Genomic DNA, 20,064 nt, shown 5'->3' with positions numbered 1-20,064 from the left:
TTTCTAGCTTTGAATATAACCAATTTGTAAATGCTTAAAATTCATTATCTCTGCAAGTAAAGATGAAACTAATTAGAGATCTGCAGACATTACTCATTCAAGAAAAAAAAAACCAAGCTGTTAGAAAAAAAATAAAAACAAAAACCCCAATAAATTCAGTGTTTCTTTTCAAGATACATCTTTGAGAAGATAAGCTGTAAAGATAACCTCCTAAAAAACTAGCCCACAAAAGACTCAAATTTTGGTAACAAGATTTTATTTAAGCTTATAATTGGTTGAAAAAAATGAGCAAAAGCACCCAGATTTCTTAAAGTTACCAACACTACTAAAATAAAAACAAATACTTAGCAAAAAAACACAGCCAAGACCAAAGAAAAGTTGAGTATAATAAAGTTTTATAATAACTTTTCAAATTTATTGTGTTTATGTTTAAAACACATCTGATTAGTCAACCATAGCTTTAGTGAAGTAGTCTATATATAACCCATCACAAATTTGTGAGAAATGAATCAAGACCGGGAGTCCATATATATAAGATGGAATGTAGTGTTACCTTCTACCATAGCTAATGTTGATGACATTTTAAGGTGATTTTTCTGCCCTCAAACAGGAAGTGGAAGCAGATGATTTAAAAATAACGTAAAACAATGAGATATGGGACATGCTAAGGAAGTAAAACATGATTCCCGATTTTGTAAATTATTTCTAAATTCTCCTAAACTCAAAAAGCAGTTCTTCCTATGCCCCATGGAAAGTCACAAGCCAATTTAAAGTTAAACATTTATAAATCAATGACTGCCTGTGTCATCAAGTAAAGCCATAATCACCATGGCATCAAGAAAAGGAAAAAGAGTAAAGATTGCTCTCTTTATAGATTCCAATGAACTAATTAAAAAAAAACCAGCCTATGTTGGGACTCAAAGGACTATAATTTTAAAAAGGCAGTTTGAAATTGGTGGGAAGTATACATTTAAAAATATCTGATCACCTCTATGTAAGTTAACCCTGGATTCTTTGTTATCTATGTCCAAATATGCAAAAATTCACAGGGCCTACTCAGAAACAGCCGGCCACACTTAAATACAATTGTTTCAATTTTGTTATGCTCTCATTTGAAAGTATTTTTGGGTGATTAATGGGTGAATTTATCAAAATGTAAAAGTTATCTCTAGTAAAAAGGCTGTTGGTATCTAAAACATTAATCAGCTATCTAACTTTAATGATAAATAGTTTATAAAACTGACACCCCCTAATATCCTAGAAAAGGAAATAAATAAGATGCTCCTTACCCTGTTGAAGGCTACTGTGAAGACAATTGACAAATGTTGCTAATATAGTTGCCACATTCATCACCTGCCAACACTGGGCAAGACCAAGAGTAAAAAGTTCATTCCAGTAAGCTTTCACCAGTGATATGCTATTTTCTTGTCTATTAAATGAAACACAACAAACACATAACAGATATTAACATGTATTTTATAAACTTTAAAACTTTTTTAAAGATTTTATTTATTTGAGAGAGAGAGAGAGAGAACATGAACAGGGGGTAGAGGCAAAGGGAGAGGGAGAAGCAGACTTCCTGATGAACAGGGAGACCGACTCAGGGCTCCATTCCAGGACTTTGAGATTATAACCTGAGCCGAAGACTGGGCCACCCAGGAACTTATAATTAAAAATAAAATATTAACTGAACTAAAATTATCCTAGAAAGACCACTGGACATGGACCCGATCAAGTCTCTCTTTTGTATAACTGATAGCAATTGATGAGGAAGACTTAGAAATTAAAATATTTGCTGGCTTATTAATCAGTCAGTTAGTTTATAAGAACAGTTGCAGGTAGTTTCCAGGGGCGCCTAGGTGCACAGTCGGTTAAGTGTCCGATTCTTGGTTTTGGCTCAGGTTGTGATCTCAGGGTTGTAAGATCAAGCCCCTCGTTGGGCGCTGTGCTCAGCATGGAGTCTGCCTGAGAATCTCTCTCCTTTTCTCTCTGCCCCTCCTGCTCATGCATACTCTCACTCTCTAAAATAAGTAAATAAATCTTCAAAAACAAAAACAAAGACAGTCGCAGGTAGTATTTCAAACTAAAAGTTGGGGCTTTAATCCCACATTTCATGGAAACAAATGGAATAAAGATTATTTAAAAAATTTTTTAAAGCAAAAGCATACATTAAAAACTTTCCCAAGTTTTCTTTTGCTCTAAATGCAGGTAAATGCTTTTTTATGAAAGGGCAATTAGAATGATTTGATGACAGGTAAGCAACTGATTTCCTGGGAGAAATGGTTTCTTCTTCTTTTTTTAAGATTTTATTTTTTTATTTGTGAGAGAGAGCGAGAGCGAGCACAAGCAGGGGGAGGGGCAGAGGGAGAAGCAGGCTCCCTGCTGAGCAAGGAGCCTCATGCAGGACTCGATCCCAGGACCCTGGGATCATGACCTGAGCCAAAGGCAGAGGCTTAACAAACTGAGACACCCAGGAGTCCCGAAATGGTTTATTCTTTAAGCCTGTTTCAGATGGGATGTTAGTATCCCTATAAATGAGATACTGAGAATTTTGCTAGGAGTAATGAAAATAAGAAAGGTCCCTTCCCGAACTTATTTATTTATTTAAAAAAGATTTTATTTATTTACTTGACAGAGAAAGAGACAGCCAGCAAGAGAGGGAACACAAGCAGGGGGAGTGGGAGAGGAAGAAGCAGGCTCCCAGTGGAGGAGATGTGGGGCTCGATCCCAGGACTCTGGGATCACGCCATGAGCTGAAGGCAGACGCTTAACGACTGAGCCACCCAGGTGCCCCCCCTTCCCGAACTTCTGAATAAGAAATCTCTAGAGCATGAGAGAGCAGAAAAAATATTAGAAGTCAGCCGGGATTTTAAAACCTAGATCATCCACTGATTATCCATTTGAAATCTGTCTAATAAGCTTCCCAGGTCTCAGCTGCTTAGTTATATAAAATGATGAGAAACTATATGTCCTATACCCTGCTCATAGTTATTATGAGATGTAAATATAAGAATTATGTGAATAAGGGATGACATAAAGTATATGCCAGACACTATTCAAGGCACTGGAGAAATAGGAATAAACAGGATGGATTAAGTCTGCCTCCAAGAAACAGAAGGTAAACATAAAAAAACACCACTTCAAATATTTTATACAAATATTATATACACACACATATGATTATATACACATCAGGTTATTTTCGGGGAATAAAAATTCTACATTACTATAAAGTAGGATGATGCATTAAAAAATGGGGGGGGTGTTCAGGTAAGATGGCTAGAGAAGGTGCGTCTGAGGGGCCAATATCTGAGTAGAGAAAGATGGGAAAGAACTTAAAAAAACAAAAAGATCTAGGGTATTGCCAATTTCTTATAGCATTCAAAATCTATTTGAAAATGAAGTTTAAATGAAAAGAAAATCAGTATTTTTAACTCTCCATATAGAAAATGATGTAAAATTTAAATCTTTAAATCAAAGAAGATAAAAGAGATCAAGATACTATTTTTATGTATCAGAAAAGACAGCTAAAATCCAGAATTGAGGAGGGTGTGAGGAAATAAGCATTCACTCTCATATAAGCATTGCTGATGTGTTAACTGACTCAACATCTTTTTGGAGGACAATTTAATACTATCTATCAAAAAACTAGAACATACACCCTCTGAGACTTAGCTATTCCACTTGAAAGAAACTATTTTATAGAAATACACAAAGTAGGTAAATTATGCATAAAATGCTACAGTGCTTATTGTAGCACTGGATAAAATAACAAAGAAAATTAGCAAGAACCCAGTGTGTACTAATAAAGGATGAGTAAATCAATAAGAGATCCTGTAAAAGAGAATACTAGGCAAACATTAAGGAGAATAGAAAAAATTTACATACGCTGACATAGGAAGAAACCCATCTTATTAATGTAAAAAGAAAGGCAAAGAATAGGATATGCAAGTGTGTACTGGATTGTTAAAATATGGCACTGAAAAGATCTGGCAGGACACCAAACTGTTAATAAGTGGGGTTAGTTACCTCTGGAGAATGAAGCTTTACTTTATATTTCTGTACTTCAGTGTTACTTTAAAATTTTATAAACAGGAGGAAAAGGTTAAAAGCAAACATGATGGGAAAATTCACAGTAATTCAGTTCTCACCTTAACCTCTGATTCTGAAGTTTTAAAGAGGAAACAGCTAACCAAGGTAATTAGTGGACACAGGACAGGAAAATGAATGGAGCCAACTGACAAAAAAAAAAACCCCAAAGCTCTTTCTGGCCTGTGCTACACCTGGTAGGAAGAAAGTCCTCTGACATTGTTGTGGGAGACTCAGAGAAAGGGTTAAGGAGTAATCGTGCAGAGCGTGAGGGACACCAAAATTGTTATGCATACCCTAAATGATGAAAAGTGGCAACTGAGGAATAAGCCACCAGATTATTTTGTTTCCAAAGGAAAAGTGAAAGAAGTAAATATGGAGATTAATTACAGAAAGATATCTATATTTACATCTTCATCCAAAACAAGACCCCAAATATCCTTGTAGTATAGCTAGCTATGCTGTTCAAATGTTTTTAAAAAGTTCATTAGGAAAGGAAAATAGCAAGTCTTTTTTAAAAAGAAGGTTCCTAAGAGAATGAAGGAAAATGAGTATTGATAATCTAGTTTGCAGGAGCCCTGGATGAGATAATTTACACTCATCATCTCAGCTAAGTAGCCTTGCCAGCAAAGAAAGCATTTCTGCTCTTAATTTACAGATGTAGAAATAGAGCCTAGTTAAGCAGCAAAGCTGGCAGATGAATAAATCCAGAATTTGAACCCAGGTGTTCAAAATCTATGCTTTTGTATAAATCATTAAAATTATAGCATTAAAATGCTAAAGTCAAATTTCTCAGTAGAGACTCCCCTTTACAGCTAATAGTTTGTGATGGTAAGGGCATGTTTGCTATCAACTTTCTTCTGTTAAAAACAAATAACTATTGTAATCACATTATACTACCTATTTTCAAAACATCTTTTCTTTGAAAAGCAAAAGGAGCTGGAAAAGGATAATTAAAGTAGCAGTCAGGTACACCGAAAGCAATGTCAGTGTTAATTAATAGAGGCATTAGATTGCATAACAGTAAATATGTCAACTTCTTTTATTAAATACATATAGGTATTTTTCTCTAACTATTCTTCTATATTGTTAAGTTCATTAAAATATGTATATAGTACTTATAATTAGAGATCAGATCATTCTTTATACTATTTATTTTGATAAAGTAATATGACTTTCGAAGTCACTTATATGTGGGGATAAACTAACCATTTGTCTTCTACACAAATAAACCCAAGGCATTATACTTTACCTAGCAGTATGTGTTTGAAAGGAAGGCATGGTCCTTAGGGAAACGTAGCCAGTGATACGGCAAAAAAGTTGGTTTTATTTTTATTTTTAAAAAATGTTTAAAAAGATTTTATTTATTTGACAGAGAGCACAAGCAGGAGGAGTGGCAAGCAGAGGGAGAGGGGGAAGCAGGACCCTGGGATCATGACCCAAGCCGAAGGCAGTCACCCAATAAAACTGGTTTTAAACCCACATCTATAGTAAACATTATTTCAGTGGGATTTTAAAAGATTCAACTTTCAGGCTTAGCATTTATGGAAGATTTCTTAAATTACTCAAAAAATAAAGTCTCCTGTAACAAATAGTGGTGGTTTAGAACTTTGGGTTGTACTATGAGAATCCAGGTAGAGAGGACCGCTGACAAATCATGCCAAGTGTCCATAACTGAACCTACTGCTGTGTGATCACCTAAATTATGCAGGTAGAAGTGAAAAACAACTGAATTCCTGTAAGTTTTGAAACTACAAATCTTAAACAGAAAATATCCTGGTAAAACATAAAGGACTGTACAATACAAACAGTATTAACCACCCACTGCTTGAAAAGTTTCTTGAAGCTACTGTTCTCCATTCAATAAGTAATCAAAACAAACTTGACTTATATTAAATGATTAATGTTGCTTATCTGTTTCTCCTGTAATATTAGGGCTTTGTTCCCAAGTTTTGTGTCTACGGATAAAAATGCCAACAATGTCAGTTTCTAGGAGACTTAGAATAGCTTTTATTACCACACAACAGAATTTCCCACTATCAGTACTTAGTCCTCTTCCATCTGATTAACTCAAACTAAATGATGTAGATGGGGACAGTAAGAGTTCATGTCGCGATTAATGGCCTCACATACTACACCATGGTTAATTCGGATTGCAAAGAATCCTGTGGCTGTTACATTAAACCAATTTTCAGTCCAGATCGGAGGGAAATGTGGCTGCCACTGTAAAACTGTTTTATAACTGGAAACCTCAGGTTTTATTTTTGGTTTCTTTAACATTTGGAGAATGTTTCCATAGGATATTCACACTTAATTTAACAGAAGTACTTAAGATCAATAGTGTTATATAAATAATTCAAGAAGTTCAAAGCACTCCCTAAAAATTGTTCCTTTTTTTTTTAACTATAATAATTGATAGCCTATTATAAAAAATATCACCAGGTTACTTTTCAACACAGAAGTACTCCAGTTACAAGCTTAGGGAAATAATTAAACCTAATCCTTTAAAATAAACTGCTAATATGTAAATTTATACCATATTTTAATTCTTTGTTAAAAAAAAGCAGACTGGAGAAATTCTGAAAACTAAATGTTCTTTGAGAGAAAGGGCTAACAATAGTTCTAAAGGCTAACTACTCTACATCAGGCTTTCAATCTATGTAATTATGTTAAGTATGTGATTTAATGCACGGTATACCAAACACCAAATTATAGTGGGGTTCTATGTGTGCTTTTTTTTTTTTTAAGGGGGCTCCATGCCCAGTGCAGAGCCCAACATGGGGCTTGAACTCATGACCCTGAGCATCAGGATCTGAGCTGAGATCAAGAGCCCAAGGCTTAACTGACTGGGCCACCCAGGCACGCCCGTGTATGCTTTTTAAAGTCATGACTGAGATATTTCTTAGTCATATTATAAAATATTCTGTAGAATTAAAGGATGGACAGTTATCATTCCTATTTGGCAAATGGGAGAACAGAAGAACAGGATACGAAAGCACGTTATTTATGAAATCATATTGGTGAGTAGGGCCCTGTGACTAGAAAAACAGTTTTCTAACTATGAGCTTAACTGTTTCCATGATCTCGTTGCCTCTTCATACCAGTTACTTTAACGCAATCTAAACAAATTTGGCAAACTTCAGGTAATACAGATGTAATACAGATTACTGATGTGTTCCTTAGTGGTAGGTATTTCCAAATGATCACTGTGGTACTATGGGGTCTACATTTTCTCCCCCTTCCCCACTTTTTGGAACCACAGATTGGAAAACAATAGTTTTCCACTGAAACATCCACTGTATGCAAATTTCAGCTCCTTATGAACATGCCTGAGATGGACACTGAAACAGCAGGGCTCGGTGGGGGGGGGGGGGGACGACAAACCCAGGGCATACCTCCAGCCTCCCTAACTTCAGGGCAAAGACAGCCTATTACAAATGCTGGCCATGATTTATCAGCTCCACTGCATATATTCCGTTTGAATTATTAACTCAGTCAAATTATGAAACATTGATACTCTTCCTACGTAAATATAAGAAAATACTAACTGCCATAATTTGTCACATAAATAAAAAGACTTAATAACGTTATACCATTTTTTTCCCCTTTAATGCAAATCCATCCAAAATAAAATTTCTTGCTTAGTATATATTTGTGCGATAAAATCACATTTATACTCAAGGACTTCAAAACACTTACCCTAGAGCCTGGAAGGAAGGAATCGAAAGTGCCCAGTGCATTGATAAGAACAGCAGTCTGGAGGCAGACTCCCCAATGTAGTGCACATTCAGGTACTCAGGCATAGGAGAAGGCATGGTGAGCTAGTGTGAACAGGGACTGAGGTCAATTATCTCTAAATGATAATTTCTTTGAAAAAGTTACATGTAAACATATCAAATATGAGTTTGATATATTCACCAAAAGGCAAATCTTGAAATAATCCAAGTTACTGGATTTTACAGCTGAAAACAGGATTTAGAATGAGTAGATCATAGTTGCTAACAAAGCAATATTCAGACAGTTAGAATCCCATTTAATAAATATCAATTATGACATTCTCTGGTAGTGTTTTTAAAAGTTATTTCTGTTTCGGTCTAACAATGTGCTTTTTTTCCTTTCTTCTCTTCCTTTATCAATAATGGTATATAACGAGTTCAGTTTAAGAAGCACTCCTATATGTTAAATGTTCCTTTCACGCAGGCTATGGGGAATAACAAATTCAAATCGTATAGGGTCAGGAGAATAATGAGGGAAGTGGGCCTGCTGGTGCCATCTGGGAAGTGCATACTCCCAGATAAAGGGCACAGCTGTGCCTCGAATTCCATATTCTGAAATCACATGGCAATTTGGACTAAGGACTGCGTGCTCTATTTTTCAAAGAGCAGGTTCTGTGTGAAATCTCCCCATTTAATCTACAGGTAAAACAAAATGTGTCTGTGGCTATAATACTCACAGGCTGTCAGTTTGTACTGCTGACCTCAGGTAGTTATTGTAAGTGCATGTCAACTGTTGAAAATAAATATCCCACATCAAAACATTTCTAAAAGCATTTTTGAAAAGCTTGTTAAATTTTCATTGCTATAAATGAAATGTAATTTCATCCGTAAGAAACACTAACCTAAATTTCTATCATGAAGGAAAATAATCTATGCTATAGAGTACTTTATAGGCATTAAAATTCATGAATTGAGATGCAATGGGATAGGAAAAAAAAAATACCTCACAGACATCTAAGTGGAAAAACTATGAAACAATATGTAGATGACCCAATTTATGTTAAAGTGAAAGGGACCTTGTGTGTATGTGTGTGTATACACATATGTACATATAAAAAGGACAGAAGCAGCTCTACCACACAGTTAAGAGTGGCTACCTTAGGGGTAGAGTAGGTGTACGTACCCGTACGTATTTTTCTGGGGAATGGATAGCTTTAATCAGATTCTCAAAGGTGTCTATGATACCCAACAGATCAAAAGGTTTTCATCAAAATGATAAAAAAGTTCTCCAGAAATGATGGATAAAAATGTAAAAGACATTAACTGCCTTTGTTCATTACTAGCCACAAATGGTTTATCTATTTATAAATGGTGCCAACTAATAAAACAAGAGAAATCAATAGTTGAAATTCCATGTATGAGAAGTATATATATATATATATATATTTTTTTTTAAGATTTTATTTGAGAGAGAGCGAGAGAGAGAGTGAGCATGAGTGGGATGAGGGGCAGAGGGAGAAGCAGACTCCCCACTGAGCAGGGAGCCCAATGCAGGGCTCGATCCTGGGACTCGGGACTCCGGGATCATGACGTGAGCCGAAGGCAGACACTCAATTGACTGAGCCACCCAGGTGCCCTGAGGAGAATATTTCTTATTTAAAAAAAAATTTTTTTTGAAGATTTTATTTTTAAGTAATCCTTACACCCAACGTGGGGCTTGAACTCACAACCCTGAGATTAAGAGTTGCACACTCCACCGACTGCGCCAGCCAGGCACCCTGAGAATACTTTTTAAATGCTTGAGAAATGTTTACTGGAGCAGCAAATTAAAATGCCACTATTTAAAGAGAATCTTAAGAGAACCGTCGGCAAGCAGATATTAAACATCTTAAATGTAATTATCAGGATGCAATTGTTTCTATACGTAAGTATATAAAAAACAATCTGGGAACTATCATATCTTTTCAAAACTGCCCGGGAGGGGGGGGAGTAGGGGTAAAAAGCCTGAAAGATCAGGGGAATTACCAGAGATTACTAGTTTTAGAGGTTTGGAGTAAGTAAGATGCAAAACAACAACAGTTGTTTAAACAGTTTACTCACTTTAAAGAAAGTAAAATAGTTACAGTATTAAAAATTAGACATAAGGGCTAAAAGATACAGATGCACCTTGACTGACACAACAGTGGTGGTAATGTTGAAAACTCTATGCTTTAATCATAAAATTGAAATCATTTGCAATATATACTAGAGGAATTCATTATTTAAAAGAATGCCATGCTGTATTATAAAGAGAAGAAATATCTCATAATTTATCTGTTTTAATACTTAATTTTCTTAAAGCAAGATACACCTCTAGCATCAGTGCTGGCTTAAAAAACAAGAATTTATTCAACAAGTCTTCTAGATTGCAAAGACAAAGATTTCTTCCTCTATCTAGAGAAGATGAGTTTCTACTAATGATGTTAAAGAGCTTCCCCAAATGCCTGTGGACTTTTAGGTTTACAAATTGAATTACACACATTTTTAAAATTATACATGTTCAGTACATTGAGATGATTTTTTTTTTTTTTTAAAGTAGGCTTCACCCCCAGCATGGAGTCCAACACAGGGTTCAAATTCATGACCATGAAATGAAGACTTGGATACTTAACTGACTGAGCCACCCAGGTGCCCTAATATATTGAGATGATTTTTAAAAGAGTGTTGACATAACCAAACTTGGCTACCCATTTTATAAGTTACTTGTCTACCATTACCTTTCTAGCACTTTCTGTAATTCTGTTAATAAGCTAAATGACAGAACTTTAAAAAAGTCATTTGACTTGAGTTAGATCATCTGAATTCTACTTCCAACATGTCATTAATTTGCTGCGTGACCCCAGATTACACATAATTCAGCAAATGCTTACTGAGATCTCTTTCTTTTTTCTTCTAAAAAGTAAATTCAACCCCCAACATGGGGCTCAAACTCACAACCCAAAAATCAAGAGTCACATACTCTACCAACTGAGCCAGCCAGGTGCCCCAACTGAGATTTCACTGTAAGGTACTAACCTAAGTGCTGAGGCTTCAATAGAAGAATAAAACGGAAACAGAATGAGCTACAGAAAGGGCTAAGAAAGGGATGGCATTTCTGATAAATGATGGGCTACTGAATCAGAATGTGGAAGGTCCTAAAAGGTCATGGACTTTATCTCAGATAGGCAATGGAAGCTAATGAAGGCTTTTAGGTAGCAGAGTAACATAAATGGGCTGATTTTTTTTTAAGATTTTATTTATTGGGGGGGGCTACGTGTGCGCGCGTGCACACACACACACACACAAACACACACACACACAAAGTGCAGAGTCGGGCAGAGGAAGAAGGCGAAGCAGGATCCTCACTGAGCAGGAAGCCTGACTAAGCGGCTTGATCCCAGGACCCTGTGATCATGACCTGAGCTGAAGACAGACGCTTAACGGACTGAGCCACCCAGGTGCCCCATTAACTGGGCTGATTTTTGACAAACATCATTCTGTTACTAGGGCACAGGACAAGATGAAGAGATTGGAAGCAAAGATATTACTCTAACAGTTTAGGTAAGAAAATTTAAAAGGCCTTGAAATATGGTGATAAAAATGAAGACGAAGGGAGAAATTCAAGCAAAAGAATGGTTAGGATTCAACAGGGAATGCAGGGCAGTGAGGCGTGGGGAGAATGATGATGACTCCCCCCAACATCAAACACGGCGACCAGAAGGACTATGGTTTTAATACTGAGATGATACACATGAGAGAACAGTTTTGGAAATCACCTACCTCTGTCTCATACACTTATTTCTAAATGGGAATTCTATCCCCTTTGATGATCTATGTAATCAAATTGCAAGAATCAAGAATAAAGTACATGAAATCACACCAAAAACTCTGAAATTTAATAAAAATATTTAATATTTTTGTTGTCCTAGATTCTCCAGACCAAATTCCAAGATGCATTATTAGACTATTTCTCCTTTCTGTTTGGATTGTTTTGAACATGACACTGAAAACCTCCAAATCTTTTTTCATTCACAAAACGACAATAAAAATCCAAACCTTCACAACCAACTGTGATCAAGGCTCAAATGTAAGAATGTATACATGAAAGCATGCTGCAAACTACACCATAATAAAAATGCAAGTCAGGAACAAAATGCTATTTAGCTCAGTTGTTAAGAGAGAATTGAGATTTGATTACAGATGTCAGGTTTTGAAACTCATGACTGTAAAACCTCAATGAGAAAGCCAACTACAAAAGTACTCAGCTGGGAAGTGAGGTAAAAGTAAAACTCTTGATTTCACAAAGGGTGTAAACAAGCATCAGAGAAAGAAGAAGCTGCCTTTGTCAGGAGACCAAGAAACTTCACAGTGCTGATTCTGAGGACACCCAGAGAACAGAAGGTCAAAGACTGTATGGAAAAAAACCAATTCCAGAGACAGGAAAAAGTTCTAATTTGCCTCACTCATCTGTCTGTAACAAATATCTAAAAGAATCAAACATTTTGAGGACCAGCATCAACAATTAAAAAAGGCCTTTTATTTTCTACAGGAAGGTAGAAAATAAAAGTGTAAGACAACAAAAGCACGTCTTTTATTTAGAATAAAAAAGAGCAATGGGGAAAAATCAGATTTGCCTCGCTCCACCCTCGTCCATAGCTCCTACCATAATTTTTAAGGATGACGATTATTCCCATTATCTTTTCTTACAGGCCCCACAAAAAATTTTCATACAGTACAAATAAAACATTTCTAATTTTTTCCATGTAGGTTATCTTTGGTAAAATTCTACATGAAGATTGGTTTCACTGTTTTGTTTTACTGACTATATCAAATTACAGCAATTTATTAAGTCACTGAGTTTTCTCTGTGGCTACTTTTCTACCAAGTCAAATTTTACTAATGTAAGTTTTATCGTATGTGGTTTTAGCCAATGTTAGATTTATGTTATTTGTAGCAGTCACACAAACCACTATTTGACAACTGTTTATATTTTTATTAGAAACCTGTGGAAACTTATAATCTACGGTAAAGTTATATACAATTTCCTTCAGGTATTTCAGGACTGCTGTGTATTGCTAATTGAAATCTCCTATATACTTTTTTTTTTTTTTAATATTTTATTTTTATTTTATTAGACAGAGATAGAGACAGCCAGCGAGAGAGGGAACACCAGCAGGGGGAGTGGGAGAGGAAGAAGCAGGCTCATAGCAGAGGAGCCTGATGTGGGGCTCGATCCCATAACGCCAGGATCACGCCCTGAGCCAAAGGCAGACGCTTAACCGCTGTGCCACCCAGGCGCCCCTGAAATCTCCTATATACTTTTAATCACTTTGCATACGATTTGCTGACAGTACTCATAGCTGGCAGAGAGAAGATAAAGAGTGGTTAAAATGGAGGGGTCAAAACATCAAAGTCTTAATGTAGGGCCTCAATGATCAGTGTATCTATACCTGTAGTCCGAACATTATTTGAATGACACAGTTATTTTCTAATATTCTATATGTATTATTTCCATCATAAACTAATGTATTTGGGGGAGCAAAAGAGAAACTACAAATGTACCTCCTCCAAAATGGTTAAAATGTAAAAAGTTAAAAGCCAAAAATTAAAATGTATTAAATTTTTACATTCTTGATACTGAGAGCTAGCTAATTAGGGCAATACATAATAAATGTTACCGTGGTAAGAATAACTGGGTCTCACATACTGGTTTACACTAAAGCACTGAACAAAACCGGTGTATACAAACACGATGAAAGTCAATACATAGAGTTAACAACATCCGAAACTTATGTCTAAATGTTCTAAAAGCTAGCTTTTATAGACTTAAAACCACTAATCAATATTATAACCATGATTTATAAACAGGATGCTTTATTGAGCCATTACTTTATATAGCCAGATGTGCATGTTTCAGCTGCTATTTTGAATTCTATCAGGAATATTTCTGACTTTAAAAGCACAACAAATATACTTTGATTTCTATAGGGAAGATTAAAATCAAAATGGATAACACAACATAAACATTATATTAAAAAATATGGAAATACCCTGAAAGCTACATGTGAATCGCTGAGAAGTGGCCCCTCTTTCTCGATGTAATTTATGCTCAAGTCTCCAGCAATTAGGTGTACGCTTCCTTCCACGCCCTCTACTGAGCTCTGACAGGCTGTGCTCTCTCCAGGATTCAATGCTTTTGCAAGAGTGTCAAATGCCCTATTAGGAGACATCAGATGCTGTAAGCTTGGTCAATTTCCACAATAAAATAAAAATTCTACATAAAATTGTAGAAGATTTAGGCCTAAAAAAGTTATTGAGAATACAGAACTTTGGTGTATCACTGATTACTCTATTTCGGTGATATCTATACCTGTTTCCAAAAGCAACAAGTCAAACTTCAATATGCATAGTATGAAAAGCCATATTATATTAATGTATTATCAGAGAATTAAAGTCTTTAAAAGATTTCTATGTAATTACCAGGAGGAAAAACCCTTTTACTTTGGTCTAAAAATATGCTTTTACAAGTTACACATTTGATACTACAAGATAACAGCCCATTTACTTTACATACAGAAGGTATTTATAAAGAATAAGGGCAAGAACGTAGGTCAACTTGACTGCTTTCTACACAACACAGATTTTAATTTTATTTAAAAATTCAGAAAATATTTTAAAACTTCCGTTAACACAGGTACATCTAATATGTAAGAATTTGAGATTAGGATGGCAAATAATGAACTGTCAGCAAATAATTATTTAAAATAGCTCCCCATATTTTTCAATGAGAGGAGAGGCCTTTTACAGTTCCTTAAAATCTTATGTTCAAGAAAGTACTCTTAAGAGACTCTTAAAGGCAGGTTCCTCAACATTTAGATGATGAACAATGTGAAAAAAGCCTCAAGAGATCCAGGTTTACATCCCATGTACTAACATCAAGAGAATGAAAAATAGAATTCTCATACAAGTTTCATGAAGTATAACTTAAAATGGTAGTTGATTCAATTAAGTCTTTTAAATCTATTTTCATCTTGAAAAATTGGTGGGGAAAATGAACATGAATGCCTAGGGTAAGACAAATGTTTAAGTACACAGAAGATAAAATAACACCATTAGCAAGAAAAAATTCTTAAATTTTATGAATACATTTCTAATCTTATAATATTCATTTATTGCTCATTATTTACAATGTAACCTGCTGAATAACATTGTACGCTGAATGCACTTTTTCAGTTAAAACTTACCATGCTTTAAATTTTCTAAGTCTAACAGAAATTATTTTCTGAAACTTCTGTAAATCATGTTCAACATAAGAATATTTTAAGACATACTAATAAGATCAAAACAGACCTTACCTTGAAACATCACCATTGGTCTGCATTTCTTGATGAAATTCACATAAAGAGGTATCGCCATTACTTAAGCTTTCAATCACAGACATTTCATTACTATTCTGAGAAAGATCTTTAGTTTTTCCAAGATTTGCTAATGATGTAACCACACTGGCCAATGTACTTAAATCTCCCTGACATGATTCAGCCTTAAAAAAAAAAAAAAAAAATAGTATTTAAATCTGCAAATTGGTATCAGAGAACTTTTTGTCTGAATATCCAATTCTAGATTATGAAATGCCAAAATTAAAGCACTCTACTTAAGATAAATGAAACCTATAAAATAAAATCAAAGAGCTCTGAGCTTTTAGAAACTTCCTGAGGAAAATGTAAGTTTAAAAGCATCGGGTACATTTCCTAGGAAATGCTTACATAAAAATTACATTAAACCAAGAACTGTACTTAATGACTAATCTATTCATATCAACAATCCCTTCCTCTGTGAAAGGATCTTAGATATCTTTTAAGTTTTTTTAGAATTAAAATTCTGACAATTTCTAAAACTTATTATACGAACTATAAAGTTATACGGAATATATTAAACTAATAGCAGTGAAAAGAGAAAAAAAGGTAAATGTATTACTGAACAGAATTCTTAGAATGCCAACTTTCACCAGCCACTGTGTTAAATGTGTTAAATACCAGGTGCTATGTAGGTGAAAAATCTCTTTACATATTTAAGATAATGTTTTTTGTTTTTTTTCTTTTAAGATTTTATGTATTTATTTATTTGAGAGAGAGAGAGAGAGAGATTGAGAGAACAAATTGGGGGAGGGGCAGAGGGAGAAGCAGACTCCCTGCAGAGCAGGGAGCCTGAGTCGGCACTTGATCCCAGGACTCTGGGATTACGATCTGAGCAGAAGGCAGATGCTTAACTAACTGAGCCACCCAGGCGCCCAAGATAATGGGCTTCTGCTATACATTGCATATTTTCCCCACTTGTCTTTAGCTTTTATTTTTGTTAGTGATGTATATATTCTTTATTCACTAATTAGCTATAATTATTTTGTGAAAAAGTATTCTCTCTCCTTAACTCTTTGACTATCCAGAAATATAATTTCTGTAGGAAAGGCAGATAGATGCTTGATTTTTCCTTAATTTATCAATTTTCAGAGCAATGAGTCAATGCCCTTAGCACCTCTACTGGTGACAGGTGAGTTTTAAGTACCATTTTAAAGTCATAGATTTTTATGTATTTGATGTGCTTAAATGGATCATTCTTTTTTAAATACTCAAATTATTCCATCCTAACCTAATGAGGTCCCTTCAGTTGCCTTCTATGGCCAATTGACAGAATCCTTTAATGGAATTAAATTCTTCCTTTATGGTTTTTAGTGTTTTTAATACTAAGAAAATACATGTTTCCTTGATGTTTCATGTTATATCAATTCACCAGTTTATGTGAAATTGATTTTAGTGAACAGAATGAAACAACTTTTGTGCTTCCCAAATTACTGAATGGTCCTAGAATCATTTCCTGAGAAACCTACCAGTTGTGGAGTTCTTCTTGGTTCCTACTTATAAATGTATTTTATTTAATCCTCATAACAATCCTGTAAATAGGAATCATCATCCCTTTATTACTGACAAGAATTTTCCACGGTCACTCCAGCAGAAGACTGGGAAGTCAGGTCTGATGAAAGCCTATGCTCTAACCACTGTTCCAGGTTACAAGAGTTAACATTTTTAAGTGTTTTAATTTTCAACTAAAACTTAAACACATATATTCTCTTCCATTTTAACATTTTTAAGTGTTTTAATTTTCAACTAAAACTTAAACACATATATTCTCTTCCATTTTATAACATGCCTATCTAGCTAAGATTTTTAAGTTTTTGTCAATGAAGACTCTTAGGCAATGTGAAAAGACCTTATCTCGTAACTTGACAGTTTTGAGACTGTTTGTCAGAAACACCACACAAGGTTGTTATTATAATTTAATACAAAGACATATAGAAAACTTATCTTCTTTTCCTAAAGGAGGTAATACGTCAGTGCAATCCTAACTACCATTCTAACCTTGATTCACATATACAAGGCAAAGCAAAATCTTATAATTCCAAAATATATGGTAAAAGGTCAAATCTCCCCACTTAGTAACAAAATGCTAAAGCCCATGGTCGGACACTCTTATTTGCCCTATTTTACAGATGAGGAAGGAAACTGAAGCACTGAGAGGTCAAATAACTTGCCCAAGGTTATGCAGCTAGTAAGTGGCAGATGAAATTTGATTCCAGAGCTCAAGTATTAAGAGTACCTTAAGAATATCAAACAATTAAATATATAATAAATCTGGCCATAAGTAGAATGAATAATCTTATAGGTTATATGAAACCAGATCACATCACAGGCTGAGAGAAATACTAATCATAGGCTCCCTAAAATCTGTTTCTAGACATGAGTCTTCAGGAGAAATTGCTTTTCGTTCTCATAAGGGGTTTCTGAACACTGCAGAAATTCCACATTCTCCATCTAAATAAACTTTTTTTCCTTGAGACTCCTTGCTCGATAAAGGACTCCAACCTTTAAGAGAAACCAGATAACTTAGACACAAAATGAAAGCTCTTGCAATCCTATTCCTACTCTTGACTCAAGTCAATGTTTTGAGTAAAAGGTGGGCTATGAATTTCTCTTCACCTGAAATATTTTAAGTATTTTGTTACTATAAAATCTGAAGGGAAGCATAAAAGAAATATTAAGAATTTTGTACTTGGGGCGCCTGGGTGGCAAAGCTAATTAAGCATCCAACTCTTGGTTTCGGCTCAGGTTGTGATCAGCTCAGGTTGGGTAACCTTGGTCATAAGATCAAGCCCTGAGTTGGGCTCCACGCTCAGCACGGAGTCTGCTTGAGATTCTCTCTCCCTCCCCCTCTGCCCCTCCTGCTCATGCTCTCTCTCTCTCTAAAATAAATAAGCAAATCTTACAAAAAAAAAAAAGAATCTTGCAGTTAATATAAATTTCTATTTCTGAGGACTTTCGAGATGAAAGAAACCTAGAAGACTTTTGTCTGTCACTTTCATTTCGAAGCTATAATTGTCCTAGTAGAATAATGAACTTTTCTACTGATAGTTATTCATATATGAGGACACACAAAATGGAGGCTATCCTGGTCACAAATCTAAACCCAAGTCAGCATGCACTTACAGGAAACACCTGTCAAGGAAACCTAACATACACCAATCACAATCTGCAACTCTGCTTTAACTAGCTCACCTTACCCTTAGAAACAGGACCCACTAGCCTTACAAGGAAATCTTCAAGCTCCTAGCCAATAAGGCCATTTCCATATTGCTGCTTCTAATGTTCTCTAAAACTCACTCTTGCCCAAAATCCCTCAGCAAGAGTGCTCTCCTCATCTATGGATTGTTTTCCCTTGAATAAAGGCATCACATTTTTTACTGAATTGTTTTAGCTGTCATTTGACACTATCAAATAGTTGATCATTTATTTTAAAAGGAAAAAAGCAATGTGTAACAGGGAATATTTAAGATCAAATCAATTAACCAAAGTAACAGTGGAGATTAAGAAAAGGAAAAAAATATTAAAAGCTTAAAAAATTTTAAGCTTTAAATTAATTGCACTAAACACACCTTATCTGGTGTCATCAGCACAGTTGACTCAGTTTTTATTCCAGACTGGTGAATATTCACAAACATTCCTGAATCTAACAGTCCTGCTGACCTGTAACAAACAAGTACAAATTTTAGCCTTAGTTTCACTGGGAAGAAAAACAAATGACCAGCTACTTAATGTCTGTTTTGCTTGTTTTTACTATACCTTGCAGTTTCACTATCTGTTACAAAAGTTGGAGTTGCAGCTAATGGACTTCGAAGGTCTTTTCGGATGTAGATCTTTTCTGTTGAAGCGGCACAGTTGGAAGATTTTTCTCGTGATACTTCAATAGGTTTTCTTTCACACTGAACAGCTACAAAAATGCATTGAACTATTACATCACAATGCGGGATTTATAGGCAATTATAAATGTAACCTTTTGGTCAGCAATGCTGCTCATAGGAGACAGTTACCATAAGTGAACTCTAAAGATAATTCTTAATCTTCAAAATTATTTCTAACTTCAACAAAGTTGCTTCAGAGTAGTAATTTACATCTCCTGTTCTCTTTTCTCTCCCTGACCCAGCTGTGGCAGAAATGTAGAGAAATTCTTATTTTTTAAAAGCTCGCTGTCAAGAAGGAAAAACTGAAGTTAGGAGTCTCTTACCTATCTGTGTGAGAGTTAAAAAAAATTTTTTTTTTGACCAACTGAAAACAATACTAATAGCCACAAAAAGTTAAATCTTTTTTTAGTTAAGGGCAGGGAGATTTTTAAGAAGTAATTCAACTGTTTAATCTTCACTTATAAAATATAGGTAGTATATGTCACTTATTTTATAGGAATTTTATTTCATGATACTTAGGAGATAGCATAGTTTTGTTGTTAAATGTATATTTTCTGAGAAAAAAAAATCTGCCAAGATTCAGATCCAAGTTCCGCCACTTATTAGTTATGTGACCTTGGGCAAGTTACTCAATCTGTTTACTCAAATGTAAAATGGGTAAGAGTAGTACCTACTGCATGGAGTTTTGCTATGAGAATAAATAAGTTAATTCATATGCTATACACAGAGTTAGGCATGGTGAGAGCTCAATCAATATTAGCGACCCTACTTATCACCTTAGTAGTTTAATCGAAAACTAAACTGGTATCTAGTTAGTTGTGCTTTTTTAAAAAACCATGTTCAAACATACATACATGCACAGCATATAGGCGCTCAATCGATACGTCGTTGAATGAATAAAAAATACATGCATATGTATACACATTTCTAAACTGTTAGCTGGAAAATTGTAAA

General features: G+C 35.0%; 1 protein-coding gene across 2 annotated transcripts in view; it reads right to left on the bottom strand.

Annotated features, from left to right (window-relative positions):
* The window catches only part of NR2C1 (nuclear receptor subfamily 2 group C member 1), a 45,902-nt gene that overhangs the window by 5,257 nt on the left and 20,581 nt on the right, over positions 1–20,064 (bottom strand). For both annotated transcript variants that reach the window (XM_045780025.2, XM_045780024.2), the window contains exons 6-11: positions 18,992–19,139; positions 18,805–18,895; positions 15,179–15,363; positions 13,874–14,039; positions 7,789–7,910; positions 1,290–1,429 (exon numbers count right to left, since the gene is read on the bottom strand). In XM_045780025.2, coding sequence (XP_045635981.2) covers positions 1,290–1,429; positions 7,789–7,910; positions 13,874–14,039; positions 15,179–15,363; positions 18,805–18,895; positions 18,992–19,139 — 852 coding nt within the window. The remainder of the gene's footprint in view (positions 1–1,289; positions 1,430–7,788; positions 7,911–13,873; positions 14,040–15,178; positions 15,364–18,804; positions 18,896–18,991; positions 19,140–20,064) is intronic.

The sequence above is a fragment of the Ursus americanus genome, chromosome 17 (genome assembly GCF_024610735.1).
Source record: "Ursus americanus isolate L20-20 chromosome 17, mUrsAme1.1.p, whole genome shotgun sequence".
Lineage (NCBI taxonomy): Eukaryota > Metazoa > Chordata > Mammalia > Carnivora > Ursidae > Ursus > Ursus americanus.
The sequence above is the reverse complement of the archived record's forward strand: the minus strand, read 5'-3'. Positions and strand labels throughout refer to the sequence as shown.